The following is a 25,736-nucleotide window of genomic DNA, read 5'->3' as shown; positions in this document are numbered from 1 at the left end:
CCAGCAGACCAGCTCCACCAGACCAGCTCCACCAGCGCCACCTGCTCCACCAGCTCCACCAGTGCCACCAGCTCCACCAGCGCCACCAGGTCCACCAGACCAGCTCCACCAGACCAGCGCCACCAGCTCCACCAGCTCCACCAGTGCCACCAGCTCCACCAGCGCCACCAGCTCCACCAACGCCACCAGCTCCACCAGTGCTACCAGCTCCACCAGCTCCACCAGACCAGCTCCACCAGACCAGCTCCACCAGACCAGCGCCACCAGCTCCACCAGCGCCACCAGCTCCACCAGACCAGCTCCACCAGACCAGCAGACCAGCTCCACCAGACCAGCTCCACCAGCGCCACCTGCTCCACCAGCACCACCAGCTCCACCAGCGCCACCAGCTCCACCAGCACCACCAGACCAGCTCCACCAGCGCCACCAGCTCCACCAGACCAGCTCCACCAGACCAGCTCCACTAGCGCCACCAGCACCACCAGCTCCACCAGACCAGCTCCACCAGCGCCACCAGCTCCACCAGACCAGCTCCACCAGCACCACCAGCTCCACCAGACCAGCTCCACCAGCGCCACCAGCTCCACCAGACCAGCTCCACCAGCTCCACCAGACCAGCTCCACTTACTGCTGCCTTATGGAAGGATCCAGAGAGTAAACCACTGGTGGAGGTCATTTGAAGTGAGAGTCAGAGTCAGAACTAAACCTGGAGAAGTTCAGTTATCATGCTCCAAACATCTGGAACAAACTCCCAGAAACCTGCAGGTCCGCTGCAACTCTGCCTACTTTTAAATCCAGGCTGAAGACTTTTCTTTTTGTCGCTGCTTTTAATTGAACTTTTCACATCTCACACTGCACTGTAACTTTTATCCATGTGTTTTTTCTTTTAATGTTTATTGTATTATCTTTGCTTTTTGAATGACTGTTTTTAAATGCCATTTTCTTAATGTCTTTCATTTCTGTAAAGCACTTGCCTTGTGTTGAAAGAGCTGTATTAATAAACTTGCCTTGCCTAATACCTCACTGAAGAAATACTCCATTACAAGTAAAAGCCTCCATTTAAACTCCTAACATATTGGTTGCAAACTGTGTGTTAAAGGAGAGGCATTCTTGCAGAAAAGGGCCCCTCTTGTGGGGGGTATATATGAATATATATTGCTTTTAACTTATCATATATTCAGTGAAATGTTACTGCTGCCTTATTGAAGGATCCAGAGAGAGTATACCACTGGTGGAGGTAGTTTTTAGGTCCTTTACTTAGGTAAAAGTATTAATACTTCACTTTAAAAATACTCAATTACAAGTAAAAGCCTGTAATAAATAAAAAAAAAATTAAAATTAAAAAAATTAAATTAAATAAACTTAAATAAATAATAAATAAATAAACTTCACTTTAAAAATACTCCATTACAAGTAAAAGCCTGTAATAAATAAATAAAAAATTTAAAAAAAAAAATTACAATAAACTGTAAGTTATGAAAAGGAGAAGCATTCTTTCAGAAAAGGACCCTCTTGTGGGGGGTATATTCTGAATATATATCCCATTAAACAAATGATATATGCAGTGAAGTTTAATGTATTAGCATTAAAGGTAGTAATATAAGTAAATAACAACAACACAGATTGTGCTGGAGAGGGACGGAAACCTCGAGGGCTTGTAGTAAAACCTCAAGGATTTTTTATTTATCAAAAATCTATGGATACTTATTTTAACAAAATCAGAATGAAACTAATCAAAAAGTGTTCTTTTTACTGATGCAAACATTTTCAAGCAGCATTTTCGGGTCAAAGTGGAACTAATATAACTATTTCAATATGTTAGGGTTGTTTAGAATAATGCATGAAATGGTGGCAGAGTAAAAAGTGGAGTGGAAGAATCAGAACGATGTGAATACTCGAGACGAGGTGCAGAATAAGACCAAACACAGCCTGGTTTTAGTCAAAATCTTTATTATTTCTTACATTAAAAAACGGTATTGTGCTCTTCGTATAGAACCAGCAGAGAGGTGCGAGTGTTCAGACAGAGGGCAGTTCAACAGCAGTGAGGAGTTCGTACAACACATCCCAGCCTTTAGATAACTTCTACAGTAATATTCTCCTATGCTTAACTGCATTTTCTTCACCTTCAACTTGGCCTAAGTTATCGTATTGCAGCAGCTCTCGTGAATATAATGCGAGCCCTAATAGGAAGATAAGAAGTTAAGGGGCTGAAGTTCACTCGGAGGTATTAGAGCAGGACACTGGGAAGATGTATGATAAATGATCTTACTATAATGCTCCAATATACATATTTAGCAAGGGGAACTCATACCAACATATATATACACAACAGCTGACAAACTGACCAATTGTTTAATCAAGCCTAATGTGGTGAGACAGCTACTGACGAGATTAAAGGAAGAAATCCACAAAATATAACCTTAATCACAAATATTTCCTTTCGACAGCTGGTAAAAAAAATAGACTAGGTTCAAAATGTGGCAAAAAATACAGCTTGAAAACTTCAGTTCATGGAAAGCAACGTGTAGAAGTACAGCTAACCCCTTTCGTACAAAGACAGTGTGGACGGTGCAATAATACAAATAAATTATGTTCATATATCTCCCTCTACTTTGCTCTGTGGTGACTTCATCGAGTCTACAGCTCTCCTCGACAGAGTGGTGTCAGCGTACTGAACAACATGCCAACACACGCCCTACTTAAACACGTAGCTGCCTTTTCTTCAGAAGGACTTGAACAGCAGCTTTCCACTTAAGAACAAGTGCGACGTAAGGTGCCATACAAGCTGGATCGACAGCTGCACACGTACCAGAGTAAGGTGTCGAAACCCACACACTTCCTGTACAATAATACTCACACAGAACACGTGTAGCCACAGCAGAGGGAATTCATACACAAACAGACACATTTAGACATCTGGCCTAATGTGGAGAGTCGGCTGTTTCGGTTGTACTGAGGAGATTAAAGGAAATATCCACAAAGTATTACAGAGCGGAAACATCTTTGCTTCAAATATTTCCGTTTGACAGCTGGTAAAAAAAATGGACTGTGGGATCGATCATTTGGGACCTGCGAAGTGTAAAAAGACACACACTTCCTGTTCAATAATACTCCAAGTGTCACACAGAAAACATGTAGCCATTGTGCATTTCTGTGTTGCTACTTTAGGACCCGAATAAAGCTTCAACAAGCCATAGGCGACTGTCCCACTGCCCGTCCAGTCCTCATGTGTCTGGTGTGATTGACTGCCTGTGTGTCTGTTGTCGAGTCCTTTAAAGAGTTCACAGCGGGGGGGATGAGGCTGTCCAGTTCCTGCCGGTGACCCGTTTCCAAAAGCCACTCGTGGAACTTCATTTCGACTAAATCCTGGAACTGCTGCTTCTGCTGCCTTCAGGACGAAAATTGAGACAAAGTTAAAACAGCAGATAGGAGGTAAACTCCGCTTTTTGAACATTAAAGAATATATAGCAGGAGAGGACTCTCTTAATTAGAGACACTACATACTGATATACAGCTGAACATCAGCAGGAGAGGACTCTTTAAAGTAGAGACACTACATACTGATATACACCTGAACATCAGCAGGAGAGGACTAAAGTAGAGACCCTACATACTGATATACACCTGGACATCAGCAGGAGAGGACTCTTTAAAGTAGAGACACTACATACTGATATACACCTGAACATCAGCAGGAGAGGACTCTTTAAAGTAGAGACACTATATACTGATATACACCTGAACATCAGCAAGAGAGGACTCTTTAAAGTAGAGACACTACATACTGATATACACCTGAACATCAGCAGGAGAGGACTCTTTAAAGTAGAGACACTACATACTGATATATACCTGAACATCAGCAGGAGAGGACTCTTTAAAGTAGAGACACTATATACTGATATACACCTGAACATCAGCAGGAGAGGACTCTTTAAAGTAGAGACACTACATACTGATATACACCTGAACATCAGCAGGAGAGGACTCTTTAAAGTAGAGATACTACATACTGATATACACCTGAACATCAGCAGGAGAGGACTCTTTAAAGTAGAGACACTACATACTGATATATACCTGAACATCAGCAGGAGAGGACTCTTTAAAGTAGAGACACTACACACTGATATACACCTAAACATCAGCAGGAGAGCACTCTTTAAAGTAGAGACACTACATACTGATATACACCTGAACATCAGCAGGAGAGGACTCTTTAAAGTAGAGACACTATATACTGATATACACCTGAACATCAGCAGGAGAGGACTCTTTAAAGTAGAGACACTACATACTGATATACACCTGAACATCAGCAGGAGAGGACTCTTTAAAGTAGAGACACTACATACTGATATACACCTGAACATCAGTAGGAGAGGACTCTTTAAAGTAGAGACACTACATACTGATATATACCTGAACATCAGCAGGAGAGGACTCTTTAAAGTAGAGACACTACACACTGATATACACCTAAACATCAGCAGGAGAGCACTCTTTAAAGTAGAGACACTACATACTGATATACACCTGAACATCAGCAGGAGAGGACTCTTTAAAGTAGAGACACTATATACTGATATACACCTGAACATCAGCAGGAGAGGACTCTTTAAAGTAGAGACACTACATACTGATATACACCTGAACATCAGCAGGAGAGGACTCTTTAAAGTAGAAACACTATATACTGATATACACCTGAACATCAGCAGGAGAGGACTCTTTATGGACGATCCAGTTCTCTTTAGACCGTCTTAAATGATTCCACTTGTTAATAAAGAAGTTCCTGATTTGCTACTCACTTGTTGAGTGGGGTCTCCAACACCGTTTTCTGCCAGTTCTGGATCCTCTTCTCCTTCTCCTCCACCGCCGCCTGGTACAGAGGAGGCAGCCCCCCCGGCACCTCGCACGTGTCGCCCTCCATCTCGAAAGGCACCACAACGGTGTTAAACTCAGCTGGAGGTAGCAGGCGGTAACAGAGAGGGGCCGGGTTGGACGAGGAGTTGAGCGAGGGGTTAAAAAGCCCCTCTGTACCCACCAGTAAGGGTCTATCCCAGGCGTTTGGGACCACAGCGAGCCCCACGCAGCCCATGTGATCCTCCAGAGAGGGGTAGAAGGTGTGGAAAGGTCCCAGAGTAATGTCTGTGTTTCCTGGGAGGAGCAAAGGTCGAGTCGGGGTCAACGTGTGGATGGTGCAACGCGAGGAGACCCCGATGGCGATTCGGCCCGACACACACATCACACGCAGGTTCTGGCAGCTGTGGATGTGAACGCTGGTCTCAACAGGACCAAGAACAACGGTGCAGTCTCGACATTTGTCCAGACTCACTGATCTGGAGGAGAAGACGCAAAATGACCACACAAGCCACGCGCTACAAACACAATACAAACATAGAATGAAATATACATGATAGATGAACTGTGTCGTTAAATCCGTGACACAGGGAATATTATGATATGATAAGATTATTAAAAGCAGTAAAGTGCATTTCCTGTGTCAGAGATTGCTAAAAAATGACATAATCCAGGGTTCATACACTTTTTCACCAATGACCTCTCCATGACCTTTACCTAATTTTCCATGACCACAAGAATTACTCTTTCTCAGCGTGCCACTGAACATGGTTTATTTTAACATGGAACAGGAAAATAAGGTCTGCATATGAAACATGTCGTGCCTCTAAAACAAATCAAGGCTTACTAGCTTCACGCTAAAGCAACTAAAATCTCTCACCAGCAAAACACCTCGTCAGTTAAATGCCGTTTCATTACTATACCATACAGTATTTATTATCATTATAGAATTACTATTTCGGCGATTAGATCAAATATAAATTATATTTGATGCAACTTTAGTTACATTTCCATGACTTTCCCAGGGCCTGGAATCAGCATTTTGAATTTCCATGACTTTTCCAGGTTTGTAATGACCGTAAGAACCCTGATAATCATAAGGATAAAACATATAAAACGTGTTCAATTGGTCCTAAAAATAACGTGTAAGGCCACTTAAAGTGCAAAACGTTTTTATGGTGCATACAATACTAATATTCTCAAATAAAAATAAGAAGACAAATCTAAATACATGTAATTCTTGTTATGGATTTTTTGATTTATGGGTTAACATTTCTAATTTATTTAAGTGAAATGTGTTTTTATTTTCAACCTTTTTACATTTCTTTCAGCAATTTCTCTTTGCGTATTATACGTCTGATTATCGTTACTGTAATATGTATTTTCAGACACATTTTATTTATTTATTAAACATTCAAAACATGGGGTACCTTTAGCCTGTTTTTCAGGCCTCAGGCTCGAAAATGACATGCCAGGAACAAATGACCATATCTTCACTTCTAAAAGGGTTAAATTAATAATCCTTTTTCTCAAAGTAATGATAAACCTGTGAGTTGGATGTAGAAGAGTCAGAATCAATATAGATGTTTTTATTTTAAAGAAAATTCAGATTGAACATAGTAAAGAAATGTAAATGATTGTGTCCGTCCAAAAAAGAAAACATTACTTACAGTGAAAACCACCCTTGGACGATGGGATAGTAGACTAAAAGCTTTAGGAATCCAAACTTTAACATATAATAAGTACCCTGTATCAAGATTGATGCAAAAAGAGTGAAATTTGACGTTTTTAGAGAGATTTAGCAACAAAAAAACCTCTTCTGGGGTCATTTGGGTGCATTTTCCATATCTCTGGAACCCATTGGTCGATTTTGATGATTGCCACCTCTTTTGAACCGTTAGAGCCAATGGAATCGAGGGGAAGTTCCTAAAATCCATCTAAACATTACCCATTGGTGAATGAGTGATGCGTAGCCAGAGTGCCCAAAACCTGAAGCTGTCATAATAGCTATATATGAAATCCCCTTTTTTTCCATAAATATGACGATGGATTATCAGTAATCATTTCAAAGTGACAGACGCATTGGATTAACCTATGGATTAACCTTCAGCAGCGTTTTTATCGTTTTAATGCCATTGAACACGACTTTTGATCAGAACAAAAGACAATGTCCCGTTTTTCCTCCGTAAAGCTACGCTGTGTGATGTCTGGGTTTTCTTCCCCTTCCCCTAATACCCCTAGAATCTGTGGAATCTCAGCTTGCTAGCCGATATCTTGTTTGTGCAGACCCGATAAGTAATAAAGTATTTCTACCGTGAGTTCTGTGCTAAGTGCATTAGCATTTTTCCGCTCAGGGCTCATTTAGACGCTTCTTGTGAGACTTGTGTTTTGTTTCGTCAGTGAGCTGAGTTTCTTCCCGTTAAGTGGGTATGACACATTCATATGTTTTTAAATGTTAACCTGTTAAGCCCCAAGGTCCCCGCCGGCGGGTACCCTTGTTTTTTTTTCTCACGACACTGTGTCTCAGGGGATCTTAATATTTAAGAACCTATTAATGTGTTATACCAGATTAACGGGAATAATCTCAGCTAACTGACGATACAAACCATTTTTACCAAAACAAAACACAAGTCTCATAAGAAGCATCTCAATGACCCCCGAGCGAAAAATGCTAACCTATTACTGCACCGATAATCACTCCTAGCTCCCTTATTACTTATCCTAGGTGCACATCCAACACATCGTTTATGATCGCAAGGAGACACAGAATCTAACGGTGCCCACCTCAACAGTGAAAGATACAAACTCGCGACGTTATCAACAAAAACGTACATCAAAACATATGGAGCTAGTGGCACCTGTGGTCAAAATAATAATAATGCATTTTATTTATATAGTGCTTTTCACAACTCAAAGACGCTTTACAGTATGAGGGAGGGTAGACAAACAAGGACAGGCAAACAAGTAAGTATCGTAAAATAAAAATAAATAAAAAGGCAGTCAAGTCAAGAGGACGTTGATTGAGAGGGGGGGGGGCTTATGGGTAGACAGAGAGACTGTGAGGGACTCAGAGTCACGGTCACATCCAAAAGTGGTCTTCAATGGCATTAAAACGATAAAAACGATGCTGAACTTAATCCATAGGTTAATCCAATGTGTCTGTGTCCCTTTGAATGATCTCTGATAATCCATGAGCAATAAATCTGCTTTTCGGTTTTGAGATGTCAGACCTAGAGACAGCTTCACTCTGGAGCAAAACTGTGTGCGCAAAGCCCCCACCTTTTCATTTTGCCATGTGTGTGTGTGTGGAGAGATTCCCCTTCGATTCTATTGGCTCTAACGGTCAGAAAGAGATGTCAAAATCAAAATCGTTTTTTTTTTTGCTAAATCTGTCTAAAAAGGTCAGATATCACTTGTTTTGCATCAATCTTGATACAGGGTACTTATTATATGTTATACTTTGGATTCCTAAAGCTTTTAGTCTACTAACCCATTATCCAAGGTTAGTTTGCACTATAAGTACAACATATATTTTGGACGGACACTATAATTTACAGTTTTTTACTGTGTTCAATCTGAATTTTCTTTAAAATAAAAAACATCTATATTGATTCTGACTTTTCTGCATCCAACTCACAGGTTTATCATCGCTTTGAGAAAAAAGGTTATTAATGTAACCCTTTTAGAAGGGAAGATATGGTCATTTGTTCTGGGAATGTCATGTTCGAGCCTGAAACCTGAAAAACAGGCTCGGGGCCTAGAAGCCCTGAGACACAGTTTCGTGAAAAAAAAAAAAAAAAAGATAAAATGTAATACCTCCCCTCCTAAAACTCCAGACCTATTTAGACATGTTTAGACCTTGAAAATCAAAAAGAAATGTAAGACTTTTGAAGGATCCACGGGGCAGAGCAGCGTACCTGAGAGGAGAGAGCAGGTAGATGAAGGCGTCGGCACAGCGGTGGATTTTGATGTTGGCTCCGTTCAGCTTGTCTGAGGTTTTAGCCAAAGTCTGTTTGAAGACCTGCGACATCAGAACCATCTTACTGCCGGGGGGGGCCGTGTGGGTGTTCCTGGCTATTCTGGCTCTCTTCATGGACCCCTCCACTAAAGAGCACACGCAGAAAACAAAGACACATGTAGATCAACAGGAAGAGAAGGAGTAATGACTGTAAACAAACACACCCTGACATTCAAGTATTTCCCTTCAAAACTACTGAAGGGTCGTTTTGTGTTTTGGCAATTTCTGAAATGATCTCTCTTCAAGGGATTACTATAATAGATAAATAACAATCAACAAATCAGTAGGAAAAAAGGGGATAAAGCAAATGATTCATTTATAGTACAAATGTAACAGCTGACGGACACATAATGAATTCTTATACACACAAGAATGGTCATCTAAACATGAAGGACACTGTTCAGGAACTACTTGATGACTACTTCCATTCTGGAGAGGATCAGAAATACATGGATCCTGATGTTGAAGCTCAAGCCGGTGACGAGTGATATTTTTCTAACGAAATGCAATACATAGACCCTCACTCCAGTAGACTTCAGGGTACCTTGTTGAGCCCAGGCCAGCTTCTTCCCTGACTGCAGGCAGGCGGTGATCCCAAAGGGGTTGAGAGCCAGTCTGTTCTGCAGGCAGAGGAGCAGCTTCTGCAGGGGGAAGCAGCGGCTGGCGGAGCAGAACCCGGCCTGGGTCTGCAGCGGGGGTTTGGTGAGCAGCCGGTGGACGGGCTGCACCGCTCTGCCGGGACCCGCTGTGCCCTCCAGGAGGAGAGCCAAGCTGCGCAGAGCATCCAGGGAGATCTGGAGATATAGAATATACAGGGGTAATGCAGGGAACAGAAACATTGAGTGCTAATACACACAAACACACAGTGCCACGTTGCTCAGCCTCTCAGTACGCAACAAGATGGATTTGTGATGATGAAACTGACAAGTTATATGCATTAAAGCAAGATTTTTAACAAAGAAAGACTAACTAGTGCCAAAAGTGCCAAAAGACATTTTAAGCTTCATTTTCAAAATCTCAAAAGCAGTCTTGTATGTTAAAAAGACTGAATGCATCAGACAGATGGGAATGGTTTTAGAGTCTTATTTCAGTCAAAAATATCAAGTAACAAATATAATGATTGTATCTGCAAAACAGTAGCCGTTACGTAAGAACATATTTGAAAGCTGAGGAGATATGCAGCTTCGGCGGATTATTCTCTGTGCTTTCATCCCTATGAGAGAACATTGCCATATGCTACAACGTTTTAAATCTGGATTATAAACGTGTTACTGTTGTTAGAAAAATATCACTCCTTACTACTTCAAGAATGGAAGTAGTCATCACATACATCAACTAGTTCCTGAACAGTGTCCTTCACATGCTGATATGCAAGAGAGGGAGTCACACAGTCACAAGATGGAGGAATACCGGGTCTTAGGTAATCATACATCCTGTCATGTACAAAAAGTTTTTTTCTCAAAATGTTGGCTTTTTTTGAAAATCTCTAAATTCTGACTTTCTCTCAAAATCTGGACTTTTTTTGAAAATCTCTAAATTCTGACTTTCTCTCAAAATCTCAACATTTTCTCAAAATCTCTAAATTCTGACTTTTTCTCTAAATTCTGACTTTTTCTCAAAATCTGGACTTTTTCTCAAAATGTTGGCTTTTTTTGAAAATCTCTAAATTCTGACTTTCTTTCAAAATCTCAACATTTTCTCAAAATCTCTAAATTCTGACTTTTTCTCAAAATCTGGACTTTTTCTCTAAATTCTGACTTATTCTCTAAATTCTGACTTTTTCTCAAAATCTGGACTTTTTCTCAAAATCTCTAAATTCTGACTTATTCTCTAAATTCTGACTTTCTCTCAAAATGTGGACATTTTCTCAAAATCTCTAAATTCTGACATTTTCTCAAAATCTCTAAATTCTGACTTTCTCTCAAAATTTGGACTTTATCTCAAAATCTCTAAATTTGGACTTTTTCTCAAAATCTCTAAATTCTGACTTTTTCTCAAAATCTTTAAATCTGGACTTTTTCTCAAAATCTGGACTTTTTCTCAAAATCTGGACTTTTTCTCAAAATGTTGCCTTTTTTTGAAAATCTCTAAATTCTGACTTTCTCTCAAAATCTCAACATTTTCTCAAAATCTCTAAATTCTGACTTTTTCTCTAAATTCTGACTTTCTCTCAAAATCTGGACTTTTTTTTGAAAATCTCTAAATTCTGGCTTTCTCTCAAAATGTGGACATTTTCTCAAAATCTCTAAATTCTGACTTTCTCTCAAAATTTGGACTTTATCTCAAAATCTCTAAATTTGGACTTTTTCTCAAAATCTCTAAATTCTGACTTTTTCTCAAAATCTGGACTTTTTCTCAAAATCTCTAAATCTGGATGATGAGCATGCTTGATGTCTGTCTCCATAGAGGCTGAATCCTCATGTTAATCACATTGCTATCACATGCCTCAAACAGTCCTGATGCTCTTCCAGGTCATCACACATCCTGTCATGTTCACAGCTACAGTTGGGATACCTTTGTTATCATGTTACTCTCAGACTGGAACATTCACTATTTCCCCAACACCTGTCCACACACCTGGCAGCCTCTGAGCACCTGTCCAGACTGAGACAGCTGACCCGGCTCCACCAGCAGCTCCAGGATCTCTCCCAGGTGACTCTGCACAAAGGACAGGTGGGCCTGATCGTCCCAGTTCTGCAGAAGGAGACGAGAACAAGTGTCACAAAACAAGGAATTCCAGTGCTTAGAACATGATTGAGTCGATGCTTTGCACTGGGCATGAGGTATTGCAATCATGTGATGAGTGTTTCTGTAGGAGCCATATGTTAAAATGTACAATTTGATATATTATGTAGATATATTTGAACATTGTAATCCTTTGTTATTAGTATTTTTATATAATTTATTTAAACCAGCCGTCGTAAAATTGACGTTATAGCCGACCGCAGCTGCTGGTAATTAGAAGTGAGAAGGAGAAAAGAATCACGGAGCAATATCGTTTTTTGACCGGTGAAAATATGTGTTTGTACCGATATCTTTTGTTTAAAAGGAGACCTATCATGCAACATGCACTTTTATACATAAAGATGTGTCCCCGGTAGGGATGTAACGATATATCGAATATCGCGGTAATTAAATGTCTCAATACCGTCGTGAGACTGACAAAATCTACCGCGATTAATATATATATATTTTTTTAAATATATATATTTTTTTAAACCTTTATTTAACCAGGTGGTCCCATTTGTTAGAGAGTATTGAGATCATCGATCTCTTTTTCAAGAGAGACCTGTCCAACATGGCAGTAGGTAGGCAAGTAGGTTACAACATGAACTAAAACAACAGATAGCACAAAAGGACATCGTATTTACAGGGCTACATGTACACACCTAGAGACATGGACAAGTACCAACAGTATATTTGTATCTCTGTCAATAAGCCTCACCTTCTTGGCAACAACTGTATTGTTTCTGAAGTGGTGGAGAGACGATGCACAGTTTGACCCACTGCTGCCACCCATGGCCAAAGCATGTCTCTCTGTCCCAGCAACATCAGTACCAAGCAAGAGTTTTCTCCACAGCAGGGGGTTTTGCAAACGCCCAAACATCCCAGCTTCTACCTGGAAATGTGGACGTGCTCATATTCCTCAAAGATAACCTTGATGACGCTGAGTGAGTGAGTGAGTGAGTGAGTGAGTGAGTGAGTTAGAGTTGAGTTACTTGAAAAACTAAAGTGAAACTTGATTTATTCTATTGCAGGGTCTGATTATTATATTGTTGACACTTTAAAATCCTACTATCTACTAAAATGCTGTACGAATCATATTTATTATTTAATAAAGAAAATATCGTACCGTGAGTTTTTGGTATTGTTACATCCCTAGTCCCCGGGGTGTCAGGGAACTCACGCAGCGTCAGAAAATAAAACCCTCTCTCTTTTCCTCCGTACCATCCATCCATCCATCCATCTTCTCCCGCTTATCCGTGGTCGGGTCGCGGGGGTAGCAGTTCCAGCAGAGAGCCCCAAACTTTCTTTTCCCTGGCGACATCAACCAGCTCTGACTGGGGGATCCCAAGGCGCTCCCAGGCCAGCGAAGAGATATAATCCCTCCACCTGGTCCTAGGTCTACCCCTTGGTCTCTTCCCAGCTGGACGTGCCTGGAACACCTCCCTAGGGAGGCGCCCAGGTGGCATCCTAACTAGGTGCCCGAACCACCTCAACTGGCTTCTTTCGACGCGAAGGAGGAGCGGCTCAACTCCGAGTCCCTCCCTGATGACCGAACTTCTCACCTTATCTCTAAGGGAGACACCAGCCACCCGGCGGAGGAAACCCATCTCGGCCGCTTGTATCCGCGATCTCGTTCTTTCGGTCATGACCCATCCTTCATGACCATAGGTGAGGGTAGGAACGAAAATGGCCCGGTAGACAGAGAGCTTTGCCTTCCGGCTCAGCTCCCTTTTCGTCACAACGGTGCGGTAAAGCGACTGCAATACCGCTCCCGCTGCTCCGATTCTCCGGCCCATCTCACGCTCCATTGATCCCTCACTCGAGAACAAGACCCCGAGATACTTGAACTCCTTCACTTGGGGTAAGGACTCATTCCCTACTTGGAGTGGACAGTCCATCGGTTTCCTGCTGAGAACCATGGCCTCAGATTTGGAGGTGCTGATCCTCATCCCAGCCGCTTCACACTCGGTTGCGAACCGATCCAGTGAGTGCTGAAGGTCGCAGACCGATGAAGCCATCAGAACCACATCATCTGCAAAAAGCAGTGGTGCAATCCTTAGTCCACCGAACTGCAGACCCCCCCCCCCACGACTACGCCTCGAAATCCGATCCATGTATATTACAAACAGGATTGGTGACAAAGCGCAGCCCTGGCGGAGGCCAACCCTCACCGGAAATGGGTCCGACTTACTGCCGAGGACCCGGACACAGCTCTCGCTTTGGGAGTACAGAGATTGGATGGCCCTGAGTAGAGACCCCCTCACCCCATACTCCCGCAGCACCTCCCACAGTAACTCCCTGGGAACCCGGTCATACGCCTTCTCCAAGTCTACAAAACACATGTAGACCGGATAAGCGTACTCCCAGGCCCCCTCCAGGATCCTTGCGAGAGTAAAAAGCTGATCCGTCGTTCCACGACCAGGACGGAATCCGCATTGTTCCTCCTCAATCTGAGGTTCGACAATCGGCCTGACCCTCCTTTCGAGTACCTTGGAGTAAACTTTCCCGGGGAGGCTGAGTAGTGTGATGCCTCTGTAATTGGCACACACCCTCTGATCCCCCTTTTTGAAAAGGGGGACCACCACCCCGGTCTGCCACTCCTTCGGTACCGTTTCCGACTTCCACGCAACGTTGATGAGACGTGTTAACCATGACAGTCCCTCAACACCCAGAGCCTTCAGCATTTCCGGGCGGATCTCATCCACCCCCGGGGCTTTGCCACTGTGGAGTTGTTTGACGACCTCAGTGACCTCCCCCCGGGAGATTGGCGTTGATCCCCCGTCATACTCCAGCTCTGCCTCTAACATAGAGGGCGGAGTTGTCGGGTTCAGGAGTTCCTCAAAGTGTTCCTTCCAACGTCCCAACACTCCATCAGTTGAGGTCAACAACGTCCCATCCTTACTGTACACAGCTTGGATGGTTCCCTGCTTCCCCCTCCTGAGGTGTCGGACAGTTTTCCAGAACAACTTTGGTGCCGCCCGAAAGTCCTTCTCCATGTCTTCTCCGAACTTCTCCCACACCCGCTGCTTTGCCTCGGCCACGGATGAGGCTGCTGCCCTTCGGGCCTGTCGGTACCTTGCAACTGCTTCGGGAGTCCCCCGGGATAACAAATCCCTGAAGGCCTCCTTCTTCAGTCGGACGGCTTCCCTGACCACCGGTGTCCACCAGGAGGTTCGAGGGTTACCGCCCCTTGAGGCACCTAAGACCTTGAGACCACAGCTCCCCACCGCGGCTTCGGCAATAGAGGCTTTGAACACCGACCACTCTGGTTCAATGTCCCCAACCTCCACAGGAATGCCCGAAAAGCTCCGCCGGAGGTGCGAGCTGAAGGCCTCCTGAACTTGGGCCTCCTCCAGACGTTCCCAGTTCACCCGAACTACACGTTTGGGCTTACCAGGTCTATCCAGAGGCTTCCCCCGCCAGTCGACCCAACTCACCACCAGATGGTGATCAGTTGACAACTCCGCCCCTCTCTTTACCCGAGTGTCCAAAACATACGGCCTCAGGTCCGATGATACGATAACGAAATCGATCATGGACCTTCTGCCTAGGGTGCTCTGGTACCACGTACACTTATGAGCATCCTTATGTTCGAACATGGTGTTTGTTATGTTACTAGCACAGAAGTCCAGTAACAAACCACCACTCCGGTTCAGATCAGGGGGGCCGTTCCTCCCAATCACGCCCCTCCAAGTGTCTCCATCATTGCCCACATGTGCGTTGAAGTCTCCCAGCAAGACTAAGGAGTCCCCTTCAGGAGCCCCATACAGGACTCTTTCCAGGGTCTCCAAGAAGGCCGAATACTCTGAACTGCTGTTGGGTGCATAAGCACACACAACAGTCAGAGTTTTCCCCCCGCATAACCTCCGTACCCAAATCTCTAAAAACGGGGAACAACGGAGCTGATCCAGATTTGCGTCCGATATGACGTAATATCTGAAATGTGCACCCACGGGCCAATCAGAAAGTTGCTATCAGAAACAATGCCAGACTGTTTTGGACGTAATATGGTCGGTGTTTACGTTAGCATCGCTAACACTCAGAGCTAACCTGTGCTGGAGAGCATGTGTGTGAAGAAGCAGGAAGTAGAAAGGAACTCATCTTGTGGTATAACCAGCAAGAGAGAAAGCCTTTGAGCTCCAGACTGTTTCAGATCCTTGATAATCCATGATATGGCGTTTCATCACGGCAGCATTTAGTTTAGACGGTAGCTGCCGGGTCCCGCATGAGCTCAGACCCCTCCTTTTTTTGTTTTTTTTAAAGCTTTATCCCCAAATCAGCACTTTTGAAACGGGAAGTGAAATAGAGGGATATGAGGCATGGCTAGAATGAGTGATCTGTTTGGTATTTTGAGCAAAACACTTCATAAACATGTTTTAAATATATTTTTATATATCTGAGAAATAAAAATAGCATGATAGGTGCACTTTAAGTAAAGAGTCAACCAAACTTTCCTGAGACGTATTTTTGTTGGAGTCAAGCTTATTGCTACTTGTGGATATATCGATTTTGTTATTAGACAGAACTACAGTTTCTTTAGTTTTCCATCTAAACATGGGGTCATTAGTGATGTTTTGTGTTCCTCACCAACGTTTCCCCTTTTTATCTTAAATTTTAATTCCCATGTTTTCTTTTCTCCATTTACAAAATGTTTGCATTCACAGCTATCATCATTGAACCAATTTATTATATTTTGTTTAATTATTGCTACTCTACGAATAAGTCTTTCTTGCTGTTTTCTCATAGGGAATAGTAGTAGAATATGTGTTTTTTTATTTAGGGTAATACCAAAAACACTGACGGTTCTCTGTACAGATTTGGAGAAAAATGCAATACATAAAACTTTTTGATTTGATTTGAATGTGTAAATCAATAACACAAAAATAAATAATAATAATAATGAAATTAAACATGAGAATTATTATACTATGAAAACTTAAGCAGTGTCAAATTGATAAACAAAAATATTACTTACTTACAAATTCTATATAAATGAACTACCTAATTACACATCCGAAAAGGGGTGGGAAGAAGTTTACACTTATTTACTTAATCCCACCCCCTTCTCCCAAAACCTATATTATTAACACATATATATATATGTATTTCAGTATCATCATCAGCGTTTCCGCCAAGGGGGCGTCTTGCCATTATTTGACATTCAGCTCGGAACGCCATGAACTCGAGCCGAGGGCGTCCAAAAAAATTAGTCATTCGAGAGAAGATCGAGTTTTTATCGCTTGAAGTAACGAAAAGGAAAAAGGACAAGGACATCCCTCTGCTGGAGGGGAAAAGGAGTCTGGTGGGATTATTTTCGCCGCCTGCAAAGCGTGTTCTGTGACGGAAAGTGTCCTGTCGAGCCTTGACTGGGGGTGCTAGTGGAGCACGCGCGTGAACTGAAATAGCCGGCTCTTCCCATCACTAATACGTAAAGAGATAGTATCTATAACTTAAGGGACGGCTCAATTCAAAATTCAAATCACGTGACACAATGTTTCTGTAGTTTCTCCAGGTAACAGACCTTGTTCTGGGAGCTGGTCTTGGCCTCTCGGTCCGAGCGAGACGGAGATCGAGCTCGCATGCTGGGCCACTCTTCCCCGATCAGAGAGGTGCGTAGAGACACACGGTTCAGCTGCTGGATGTAGAGGAAGAGGAGGAACTGCAGCGTGTCCACAGATAACTGGAGGAGAAAGAAGAAAGCGTCTATCAATGTGTACTCAAAGGCAACAACAACAACAAGCTCTACCTGGGGAATAGCACAACAAAACAAAAGAGTGAGACATGATTCAAAAAAGTAACACGAGACAATAAGATAGCATCCAATTCTGAGGTAAAGTGAGTCATTTGGCACAATTCTACTCGTGAGGTTACGCACCCGAACGATTCTTTTCAACGGCTCTTTGTACGAACGAAGGGAACCGAGTCGTACTTGGTGAGAGCCGTTCTTTTTATCGTTGGTTCACTGCCTGCCATAAATCCACTCGCCTTTATGTGAACAGTGATAAAGCTTGATTTTGTTCCCCAAGCGTATTCCGTGAAGACCTGCCCCTACTCTGATTGGTTAGGTTTAGGCACGAGGAGTGAGATGCTGTGGGTTAGGGTTAGCTAGGGATGCATATCGTTGACTTTTTTACGATACCGATACCACTGAACGATACCGATACATGTCGTAAAATTAAAGCGCTTTATGATATAGTTCACATGTCAAATGAATATTACAATTAATTGTGGGACTTTGACCATTTAGTACTGAACAAAAAATGAAAAACACGTTTGACAATAAGGGCTTGAAGACAGTACATCCCTGTACTCTGATTTTATGTGTCAGTAGCAAATGTTTTGAGAGGTTAGATGTGTTGCCGCCTTTCCCAGAAATAAACGTATTGCAGTGGTTACAGACCCCACCATACAGACTGACAGTGGTTACAGACCCCACCATACAGACTGACAGTGGTTACAGACCCCACCATTCAGACTGGCAGTGGTTACAGACCCCACCATACAGACTGGCAGTGGTTACAGACCCCACCATACAGACTGACAGTGGTTACAGACCCCACCATTCAGACTAGCAGTGGTTACAGACCTCACCATTCAGACTGGCAGTGGTTACAGACCCCACCATTCAGACTAGCAGTGGTTACAGACCACACCATTCAGACTGGCAGTGGTTACAGACCCCACCATACAGACTGGCAGTGGTTACAGACCCCACCATTCAGACTGACAGTGGTTACAGACCCCACCATTCAGACTGGCAGTGGTTACGGACCCCACCATTCAGACTGGCAGTGGTTACAGACCCCACCATACAGACTGGCAGTCATATGCAGCCACACTTTAGATTTTCGTGCCGACATCGAGCTAATGAAAAAACTAAAGCTAACCGAAAGGCTCAGACGTTCGGGAGGAAGGTGAAGGGCGTTGCTTGGCAATCAAGCCAATCACCGAAGCCGTTGCAAGACGCGCAATCTGATTGGCTGGCGGTTTGGGCGTGAGTTTATGGATATTACGCCTAACTTTATATAAAACATTTTTTTAAAGAAAATCGAAAACCGGATCTGATTTCCGTACGGTATACCGTAGCCGCCAGTAACCGGTATTTCGGTAATACCGGGAACCGGTATGCACCACTAGGGTAAGCCAATCAGAGGCAGAGTAGGTGTGGGTCTTAACGGAATAGGCATGAGAGAGAGAATTCATAACAAGTAGGGATGGGAATTTGAAAGCAAATGTATATTCGAATATTCGACCCCCCAAAAAACGGTTAACCGTAATGTACATATTCTATACAAAAAAATTGGGTAAAAAAAAAAATTGTCAAAAGATTTTTCGGAATCTTTTTTTTTTAGCCAATTTTTTTCCAATCATTTATGGAAACAAATACATACTTGTTCAAATAACTGTAGAAACCAAGTCGAATTTGACAAATGTATTTAACTGGTGATCACAGTTTGACAGCTATAGGCCTATAGCTTTCATGTGCGGAGGCGATTCACAATCAGGCCAGCTGTAGAGAAGACCCTCTCAGCTGGAACGGAGGTTGCGGGTATAGCAAGGTATAGTATGTATATAAGTTTAATTTGGCATTGTTTGACCTCTACACCGCACTCACTTACCTGGTCGAAATATTTCCACACATTACTCCTTTTTGACGCCATGTCTGTTGTGTAGGACTCTTCTTAGAGTGTAAATAATTTCCGGACTATGACTGGTCAAATATGTTGAATACCGGCAAAACTAAATGTACTTTGCCGCCACACACGGTTGCCAAGCAGCGCTTATTGTTGTTTAGGCTGGCCACTGATGTGTCGCGAGTGTTGTCAGGGGGCGGGGGAGCACGCTCATGAACCTCGCAACGGCTGCGGAGCGCATTTGCGTCACATTTGGGCCTAAGATGAGGTTTGAGTCTGCGTGATCTGCGTGTAGGGAGGGGCAGCAGCAGTATCATTGGCTAGAACTAGCTAGATCTGATGGATTTGGACATAAACACGAGTGAAGTATAACCGGACGCGAGAGAGAGATCAGCACCTGCAGCTCTGCCCGCTGTGAGGGACCGGTGAGCGGAGCAAAACACACCTTTAGACTAGGGGTGCAACAACTAATCGACTTAATCGATTAAAATCGATTACCAAATTAGTTGCCAACTAATTCAGTCGTCGATTCGTTGGTGACGTCATCACGTGTGTTTTACGCCCCGTTAAGCTCTAACTTTATTGGTCTTTGTATCGGTACTGGAGACATTTAAAAAATATATGTCATGTAGTATTGCTACAAAGACATTATATCGCAGTCTTAGTGTCACCATCTCGTTTCTAATATGCAAAAAGACAAACAAATGCGTCTATGATGTATTTTCGATCTTTCTCTCCCCCGCCTGCTTGCGAGGGGGCGGGGCAGTTTACACACGGGCAGCTGCAACATGCAGCAACACACACACGTGGGAGATGGCGGAGAGAACGCGCTCCGAGGTGGTTAAACTTTACCCGTCTCGATGTGGAGAACGCTCGTTACCAAAAGTGGAATACGAGTTTAGCACGTAAGGGCGGTAACACGAGCTATTTTTCTAAACATTTAGCAAAAGTGCTCCACATCCAGACGGAGGAATGCACCGGGTTCGACTGTCTTTCTAGTAGCCCCGTCCACGAGTAACGTTTTCACGTCAGGTGTTATGTATGCTAGCACAGGGTGTCCGCGGGGTCTTAAAAAGTATTACAAGTTGATAAATCAATTTAGCGAAAATTAAGGCTATTAAAAAGTATTAAACGGCATTTTCCAAGGTATTAAGAAGGTCCACAGCAACGACAACATGAAACACCCTTTAATTTACTGAAACAACATGTCGGGAAACCCCCTCAAGGCGGCCCCATGCATAGCGTGCCATAAAATGCTGCTTCTTATTTTAAGTTTCGTTTCATTTTCAAAAAAGCCCTCAAAACGCACCTTTTTACCAAGGCTTTCCCTACTGTATAGTTAGTTTAATAGGTTTATTTGTCCGCTACTTCCCCCCCCACCCCCTTAACCTGTCTGCCTTTTTTCCCCTACTCCCCCCCCCCTACCCGACTTGTAAAGCGACCTTGGGTTTCCTGAAAGGCGCTATAAAAATATTATATATAATTATTATTATTATTATTATTTAGTTTGTTAAAGTTTCAGCTATTCTGTTTACAGTTCTGTCATCAGATTATTTAATACGATTTGTTAAAACACTGTTGTTTCTTTTGATGTGAAATATTATTTATTTAAATTTGAATAAAAAGCAATGTTAGTTTTGTTCACAATTTAAGTTATTTCAATAATATATGTATTTTGGAATCAAGTATTCATCTTTATTGTCTTCATTGCTAGTTTCCACATGCCTAAAACAACCTCAAGCTAAATCTAAAAGTTGATGGCTAAATAAGAGCGTTTGAGAAATTGTGCAAGGCATACAGTAATAGTCCGAATAGTCGATTAATCGTTTCATTAATCGATAGATTAATCGATTATCAAATTAGTCGTTTGTTGCAGCCCTACTTTAGACGTGAACTAACTCATTTAGCTATGGCACTGTCGTATATATATATATACACATTGAATTATTCAATTTGATAATATGTAACCAACTTAGGCATCACTCCCAAAACAAAAAAACAAAAAATTTAAATATTCATAACTCATATTCGAATACATGAATAATTATTCGAAGACCTGAATAATTTCGAATATTCGATTAATCGTTCCCATCCCTAATAACAAGTGGTACACGTAGACGACGCGGGTGAAAAATTGAGCCAAACGCGAAAACGCATCAGCATTTGGATGCACTACAACAAAAACATAGGCAATGATAAAGCGGAGTGCAACATTTGTAAAGCCAAAATATCATTTACAGCAGGGTCAACAAATAATCTCCACCTTCAAAAATAAACGGTTCTTTTGAACGGCTCCCTGAAAGGAACGGAGCCATAAGATCCGGCTCCCTTCAAAGAGCCCTAACTCCCATCACTAAATTCTACTCCACCCTTTTCTATATTTGTACCCGGCTCCTTTGATGGTCCAGCTCGCTTTTGTCCGAGCACTGGGAGAGACACTCGGCCCACTCCAGCCTCTCCTCTGGAACGTGGCCGATGAGGAGATCGAAGGTCTCAAAGTAGAGCCAGGCCAGGTCTTCATGGAGCTGCAGCTTTCCACAGGCAATGTGCCTCCACATGGGCCAGCTCATGGAGGGGAAGCAGCCGTCACGCGTTCGCACGTACGACGCCATCTTTCTGAGATAGTGCAGGCTGAGTTTGGACGGGGGAGCCACCTGCAATGGCATTCATTCCAGTTATGTACAATATTGATTGTTGTGCTTTTATGTATGTCTTAATGTGTGCATATGTATACATGTGTCTCTTGATTGTGTGTATATATATTTGATGTGTGTTTGTTTGTTTATTCCACACATGGCACTTATTTTAAAACAAAACATGTAGACTTATACTGTTTTTTATAGCGCATGGTGGAAAGGAGCAGGGAGAAGAACATCTTATTTGACCTGCCCCTTCTTACAAAAAAGTAACAACAAACAAAACAAAGGAAATAACCATTAAAACGTAAAATTAAAGCAATATTCTATATACAATATATATACAATCAAAAGTCAACTTCATACTGTCTAATTACACTTTCTTTATACTTTTTCTTTAACTTAAAAATGTTCTTACAGCCCTTTAAATCATTCGGCAAAGAATTCCACTTCTTTCTATATTTGTATTTTGTATTCTGGATTGTGGGAGACGGTATTTCGATCTCTCTGTCTGTACACACAAACTGAAAGATGGACAATAAAGTTGACTTTGGACTTAGGTTACAAAATGTGCATTACCACCAGGGCAACTTGTATCATATGAAATAGATTGACGGGTATATTCACCTGCAGGGCTCCCAGTAAGAAGGGCTCCATGCGCGGCCAGATGCTCACAGCGTCTGCCTCCATGTCTGAAGAGAAAGGAGACAAAACAAAGATATGGAAGTCCGACCCATGATATGTGCACCGATTTAAAAGGTCCCCTATTATACTGTTTGTCATCAGTATATCACAGGTCTCAGATATATCCAGAGCCTGTCTCTGATTGGCTGAAACACCAAACAGATCATTGCAGCATTACCCATAATCCCCTCTGTTTCAGCCCTGTTTCCAAAGTGCTGATTCTCTGTCTGTTCCTTTAGATGAAAATAAGGAGCCCCTCCCCACGCCCCTCTGAGAGAGACTTGGTTACAAAGAACTCAAAGGTGCTCTAGGAGGAGATTCAGGTGATAAGGGGGGGGGGGGGGTTACCTTGGCTGCTGATTGGCTAATGGCTACACAAGACAACACATCGTTATGACATCATAAAGTGACCAAAATCTGATCAGCTCATTTTCAGACAGGTTTTTATAGAAATGGATCAAAAAGAGAGAAAATCTTTGTTCCTGAAACTTTCAGAGTCTCTTTCCACAGAGGGGACACATGTTGATGTAGAAGAGACATGAAGAAGAGGGGACACATGTTGATGCAGAAGAGACATGAAGAAGAGGGGTCACATGTTGATGTAGAAGAGACATGAAGAAGAGGGGACACATGTTGATGCAGAAGAGACATGAAGAAGAGGGGACACATGTTGATGTAGAAGAGACATGAAGAAGAGGGGACACATGTTGATGGAGAAGAGACATGAAGAAGAGGGGACACATGTTGATGGAGAAGAGACATGAAGAAGAGGGGACACATGTTGATGTAGAAGAGACATGGAGAAGAGGGGACACATGTTGATGTAGAAGAGACATGGAGAAGAGGGGACACATGTTGATGTAGAAAAGAGACATGAAGAAGAGGGGACACATGTTGATGTAGAAGAGACACGAAGAAGAGGGGACAGGTGTTGATGTAGAAGAGACATGAAGAAGAGGGGACACATGTTGATGTAGAAGAGACATGGAGAAGAGGGGACACATGTTGATGTAGAAAAGAGACATGAAGAAGAGGGGACACATGTTGATGTAGAAGAGACGTGGAGAAGAGGGGACACATGTTGATGTAGAAGAGACGTGGAGAAGAGGGGACACATGTTGATGTAGAAGAGACATGAGGAAGAGGGGACACATGTTGATGTAGAAGAGACATGAAGAAGAGGGGACACATGTTGATGTAGAAGAGACACGAAGAAGAGGGGACACATGTTGATGTAGTAGAGACATGAAGAAGAGGGGACACATGTTGATGTAGAAGAGACATGAAGAAGTGGATTTTGCACAACAGGTGACCTTCAAGAGAACAGAGAGCAATGTAAGCAAGTATGACAGACTTTTGAATAGCATGACATCACAGTGCAACGTGCGCATGACATAAAGGTTAAATAGAATAGGACTCATACTTAACAGCAGCCTTTCTAAATAACCACGTGACGTCAGATGCAAGTGAAACTATGATGAAAGACAAAAATCCCATTCAAAATAAGTGTACACTGTACGTCTGTAAGTTGTGTGATTTCATACACGGGGCACTACATCACATGATCACCTGGATTGATGGATGGATGGATCGAGGCTGCAACGAGTGATTATTTTCTGTATTGATTAAACAGCCGGTAATATTTCTCTATAGAAAAATGTCAGAAAATAGGGAAAACCGTCCGTCTCAGTTTATCAAAGTCCAAGGTAATGTCTCATTGTGTCAGCCCCAACCGCAGATACATTCATATTGATCCAGAGGGAAATTAAGCTGCTTTTTGTTGCATATTATAATATATAATTGTATTATTTGAAATGACGTTTGCGGTTGTGTCTTGTAATATCGCTGTATGAGATTACATTGTGTTGAAGGGGTGTGTGTTAGTGGTTTCACATGCTGTGTAATATTTAAATAATGTAGAATTAGCTTGTTCTGTGACTGAGGTTGTTTATTTCTAGGTACTCTAGGGGGGAAATAATTGCATTTTATTCCACAAAAACAGTCAAGAATCCTGCTAGAACAAAAGCCAACAATGTCTCGTGCTGCATTCAAAAGTGAGAGGATTATATATATTACCAAGGTGCATTTAGAGATGTATAGATTAATTGAGGGGGGAGCCTGTAAAATAACCGGACTATACAAGTGATAAATACATGACAAATACGAGTATATGAGTGTTAGCATGTGGTTAATTCAACATAGCGGTTTATTATCTCCTGTAATGGCGCGATGATGCTCCCATGACAACAGCAGGTTGCTCGTGTCATCAACACCTGACATGCGTTCTGTGGTCATGGTGGTTTAATACCACGTTTAGGGTTACTAAACTAGGCTAAAATTATCCATTAAGACACTTATAAATACACTTAACTACGCACAAAAACACGCGTTATGTTGTGGGGGCATATGAAAAGTGGTTTTGTAGCTGTAGGTTTGAGTAAAGAGTTGTTTTATCTCGAAGTTAACTTCACTAAAGTAAAACGAATCCAGTAAGACAATAATACATATGCACACAGCTGACTACATGTTGTGGGGAGGTGCGGAAGTTAGTTTGGTAGCTGGAGGAATGAGTAAACAGTTGTTTCATCTCGAAGGTAACTTCACTGCTAACTTAGCCACCGTTAGCTTGCAATGCTAACAAGCCAAAGTGAATAGGGAGGAAAATAGCATTTAGCATTAGCTCTTACTTTTAGCCTCTGTCTTCGTCCACGGTGTTCCGCCTCGATGGGTCACTCATAAGTAAAGAGTGAAGATGATAAGTCCTGTCGTTGATGAGTGTGGTTGTGATGAGAGACACACGCACACACAACACACACACACATATGCTGCTCTTCCTATTTGGCGCCCTCCTCTCCACTGACATCTGAGGCGGGGGCGCGCAGCTAGCGGGGGCGCGCGTTAGCCTCCAGTGTGTTTGCATCATAGTTTACATACATTAAGCAAAACAAACACGTATGGAAGTTCATTTCTGCCAGTAAAAGAGAAAAATAAGATGGAGCCCTGTGATTAAAAGGTTTAGACTGCACGTCATTTATTTTAATAGTAATATTTTAATTTAGAATGCCACCATAAATACTTGTACTTTTTTAAAATGTGAAATAATAACTTATTAATGCAAAATAAATAGTTAGTATCTGTAATAATGAGTTATTCTGAAATAAATAATGTATAGAA

At 42.4% G+C, this 25,736-nt stretch overlaps 1 protein-coding gene across 1 annotated transcript; it reads right to left on the bottom strand.

Annotated features, from left to right (window-relative positions):
• Positions 1 to 1,933: 1,933 nt before the first annotated feature.
• On the bottom strand, positions 1,934 to 25,444 carry tbccd1 (TBCC domain containing 1). The gene is made up of 9 exons (XM_034079466.2): positions 25,250 to 25,444; positions 22,506 to 22,570; positions 21,630 to 21,896; positions 17,130 to 17,288; positions 11,459 to 11,575; positions 9,426 to 9,675; positions 8,781 to 8,967; positions 4,812 to 5,342; positions 1,934 to 3,388 (listed from the first exon to the last, which is right to left on the bottom strand). Exons 2-9 carry the CDS (start codon positions 22,566 to 22,568, stop codon positions 3,184 to 3,186), a joined length of 1,779 nt encoding a protein of 592 aa, XP_033935357.1. The 5' UTR covers positions 22,569 to 22,570; positions 25,250 to 25,444; the 3' UTR covers positions 1,934 to 3,183.
• Between the last annotated feature and the right edge of the window lie 292 nt (positions 25,445 to 25,736).

The sequence above is a fragment of the Pseudochaenichthys georgianus genome, unplaced genomic scaffold (assembly GCF_902827115.2).
Source record: "Pseudochaenichthys georgianus unplaced genomic scaffold, fPseGeo1.2 scaffold_625_arrow_ctg1, whole genome shotgun sequence".
Taxonomy (NCBI): Eukaryota; Metazoa; Chordata; class Actinopteri; order Perciformes; family Channichthyidae; genus Pseudochaenichthys; species Pseudochaenichthys georgianus.
Note: the sequence above shows the minus strand (reverse complement) of the source record. Positions and strands in the feature narration are given on the sequence as shown.

Coding starts and splice junctions, on each gene's coding strand:
- tbccd1 (XM_034079466.2), bottom strand. CDS start 22,568: ATGGAGGCAGACGCTGTGAGCATCTGGCCGCGCATGGAGCCCTTCTTA. Junction 9,676..11,458: donor AGGTGCTCAGAGGCTGCCAG/GTGTGTGGACAG, acceptor CTATATCTCCAG/ATCTCCCTGGATGCTCTGCG. Junction 8,968..9,425: donor GCTGGCCTGGGCTCAACAAG/GTACCCTGAAGT, acceptor TGTGCTCTTTAG/TGGAGGGGTCCATGAAGAGA.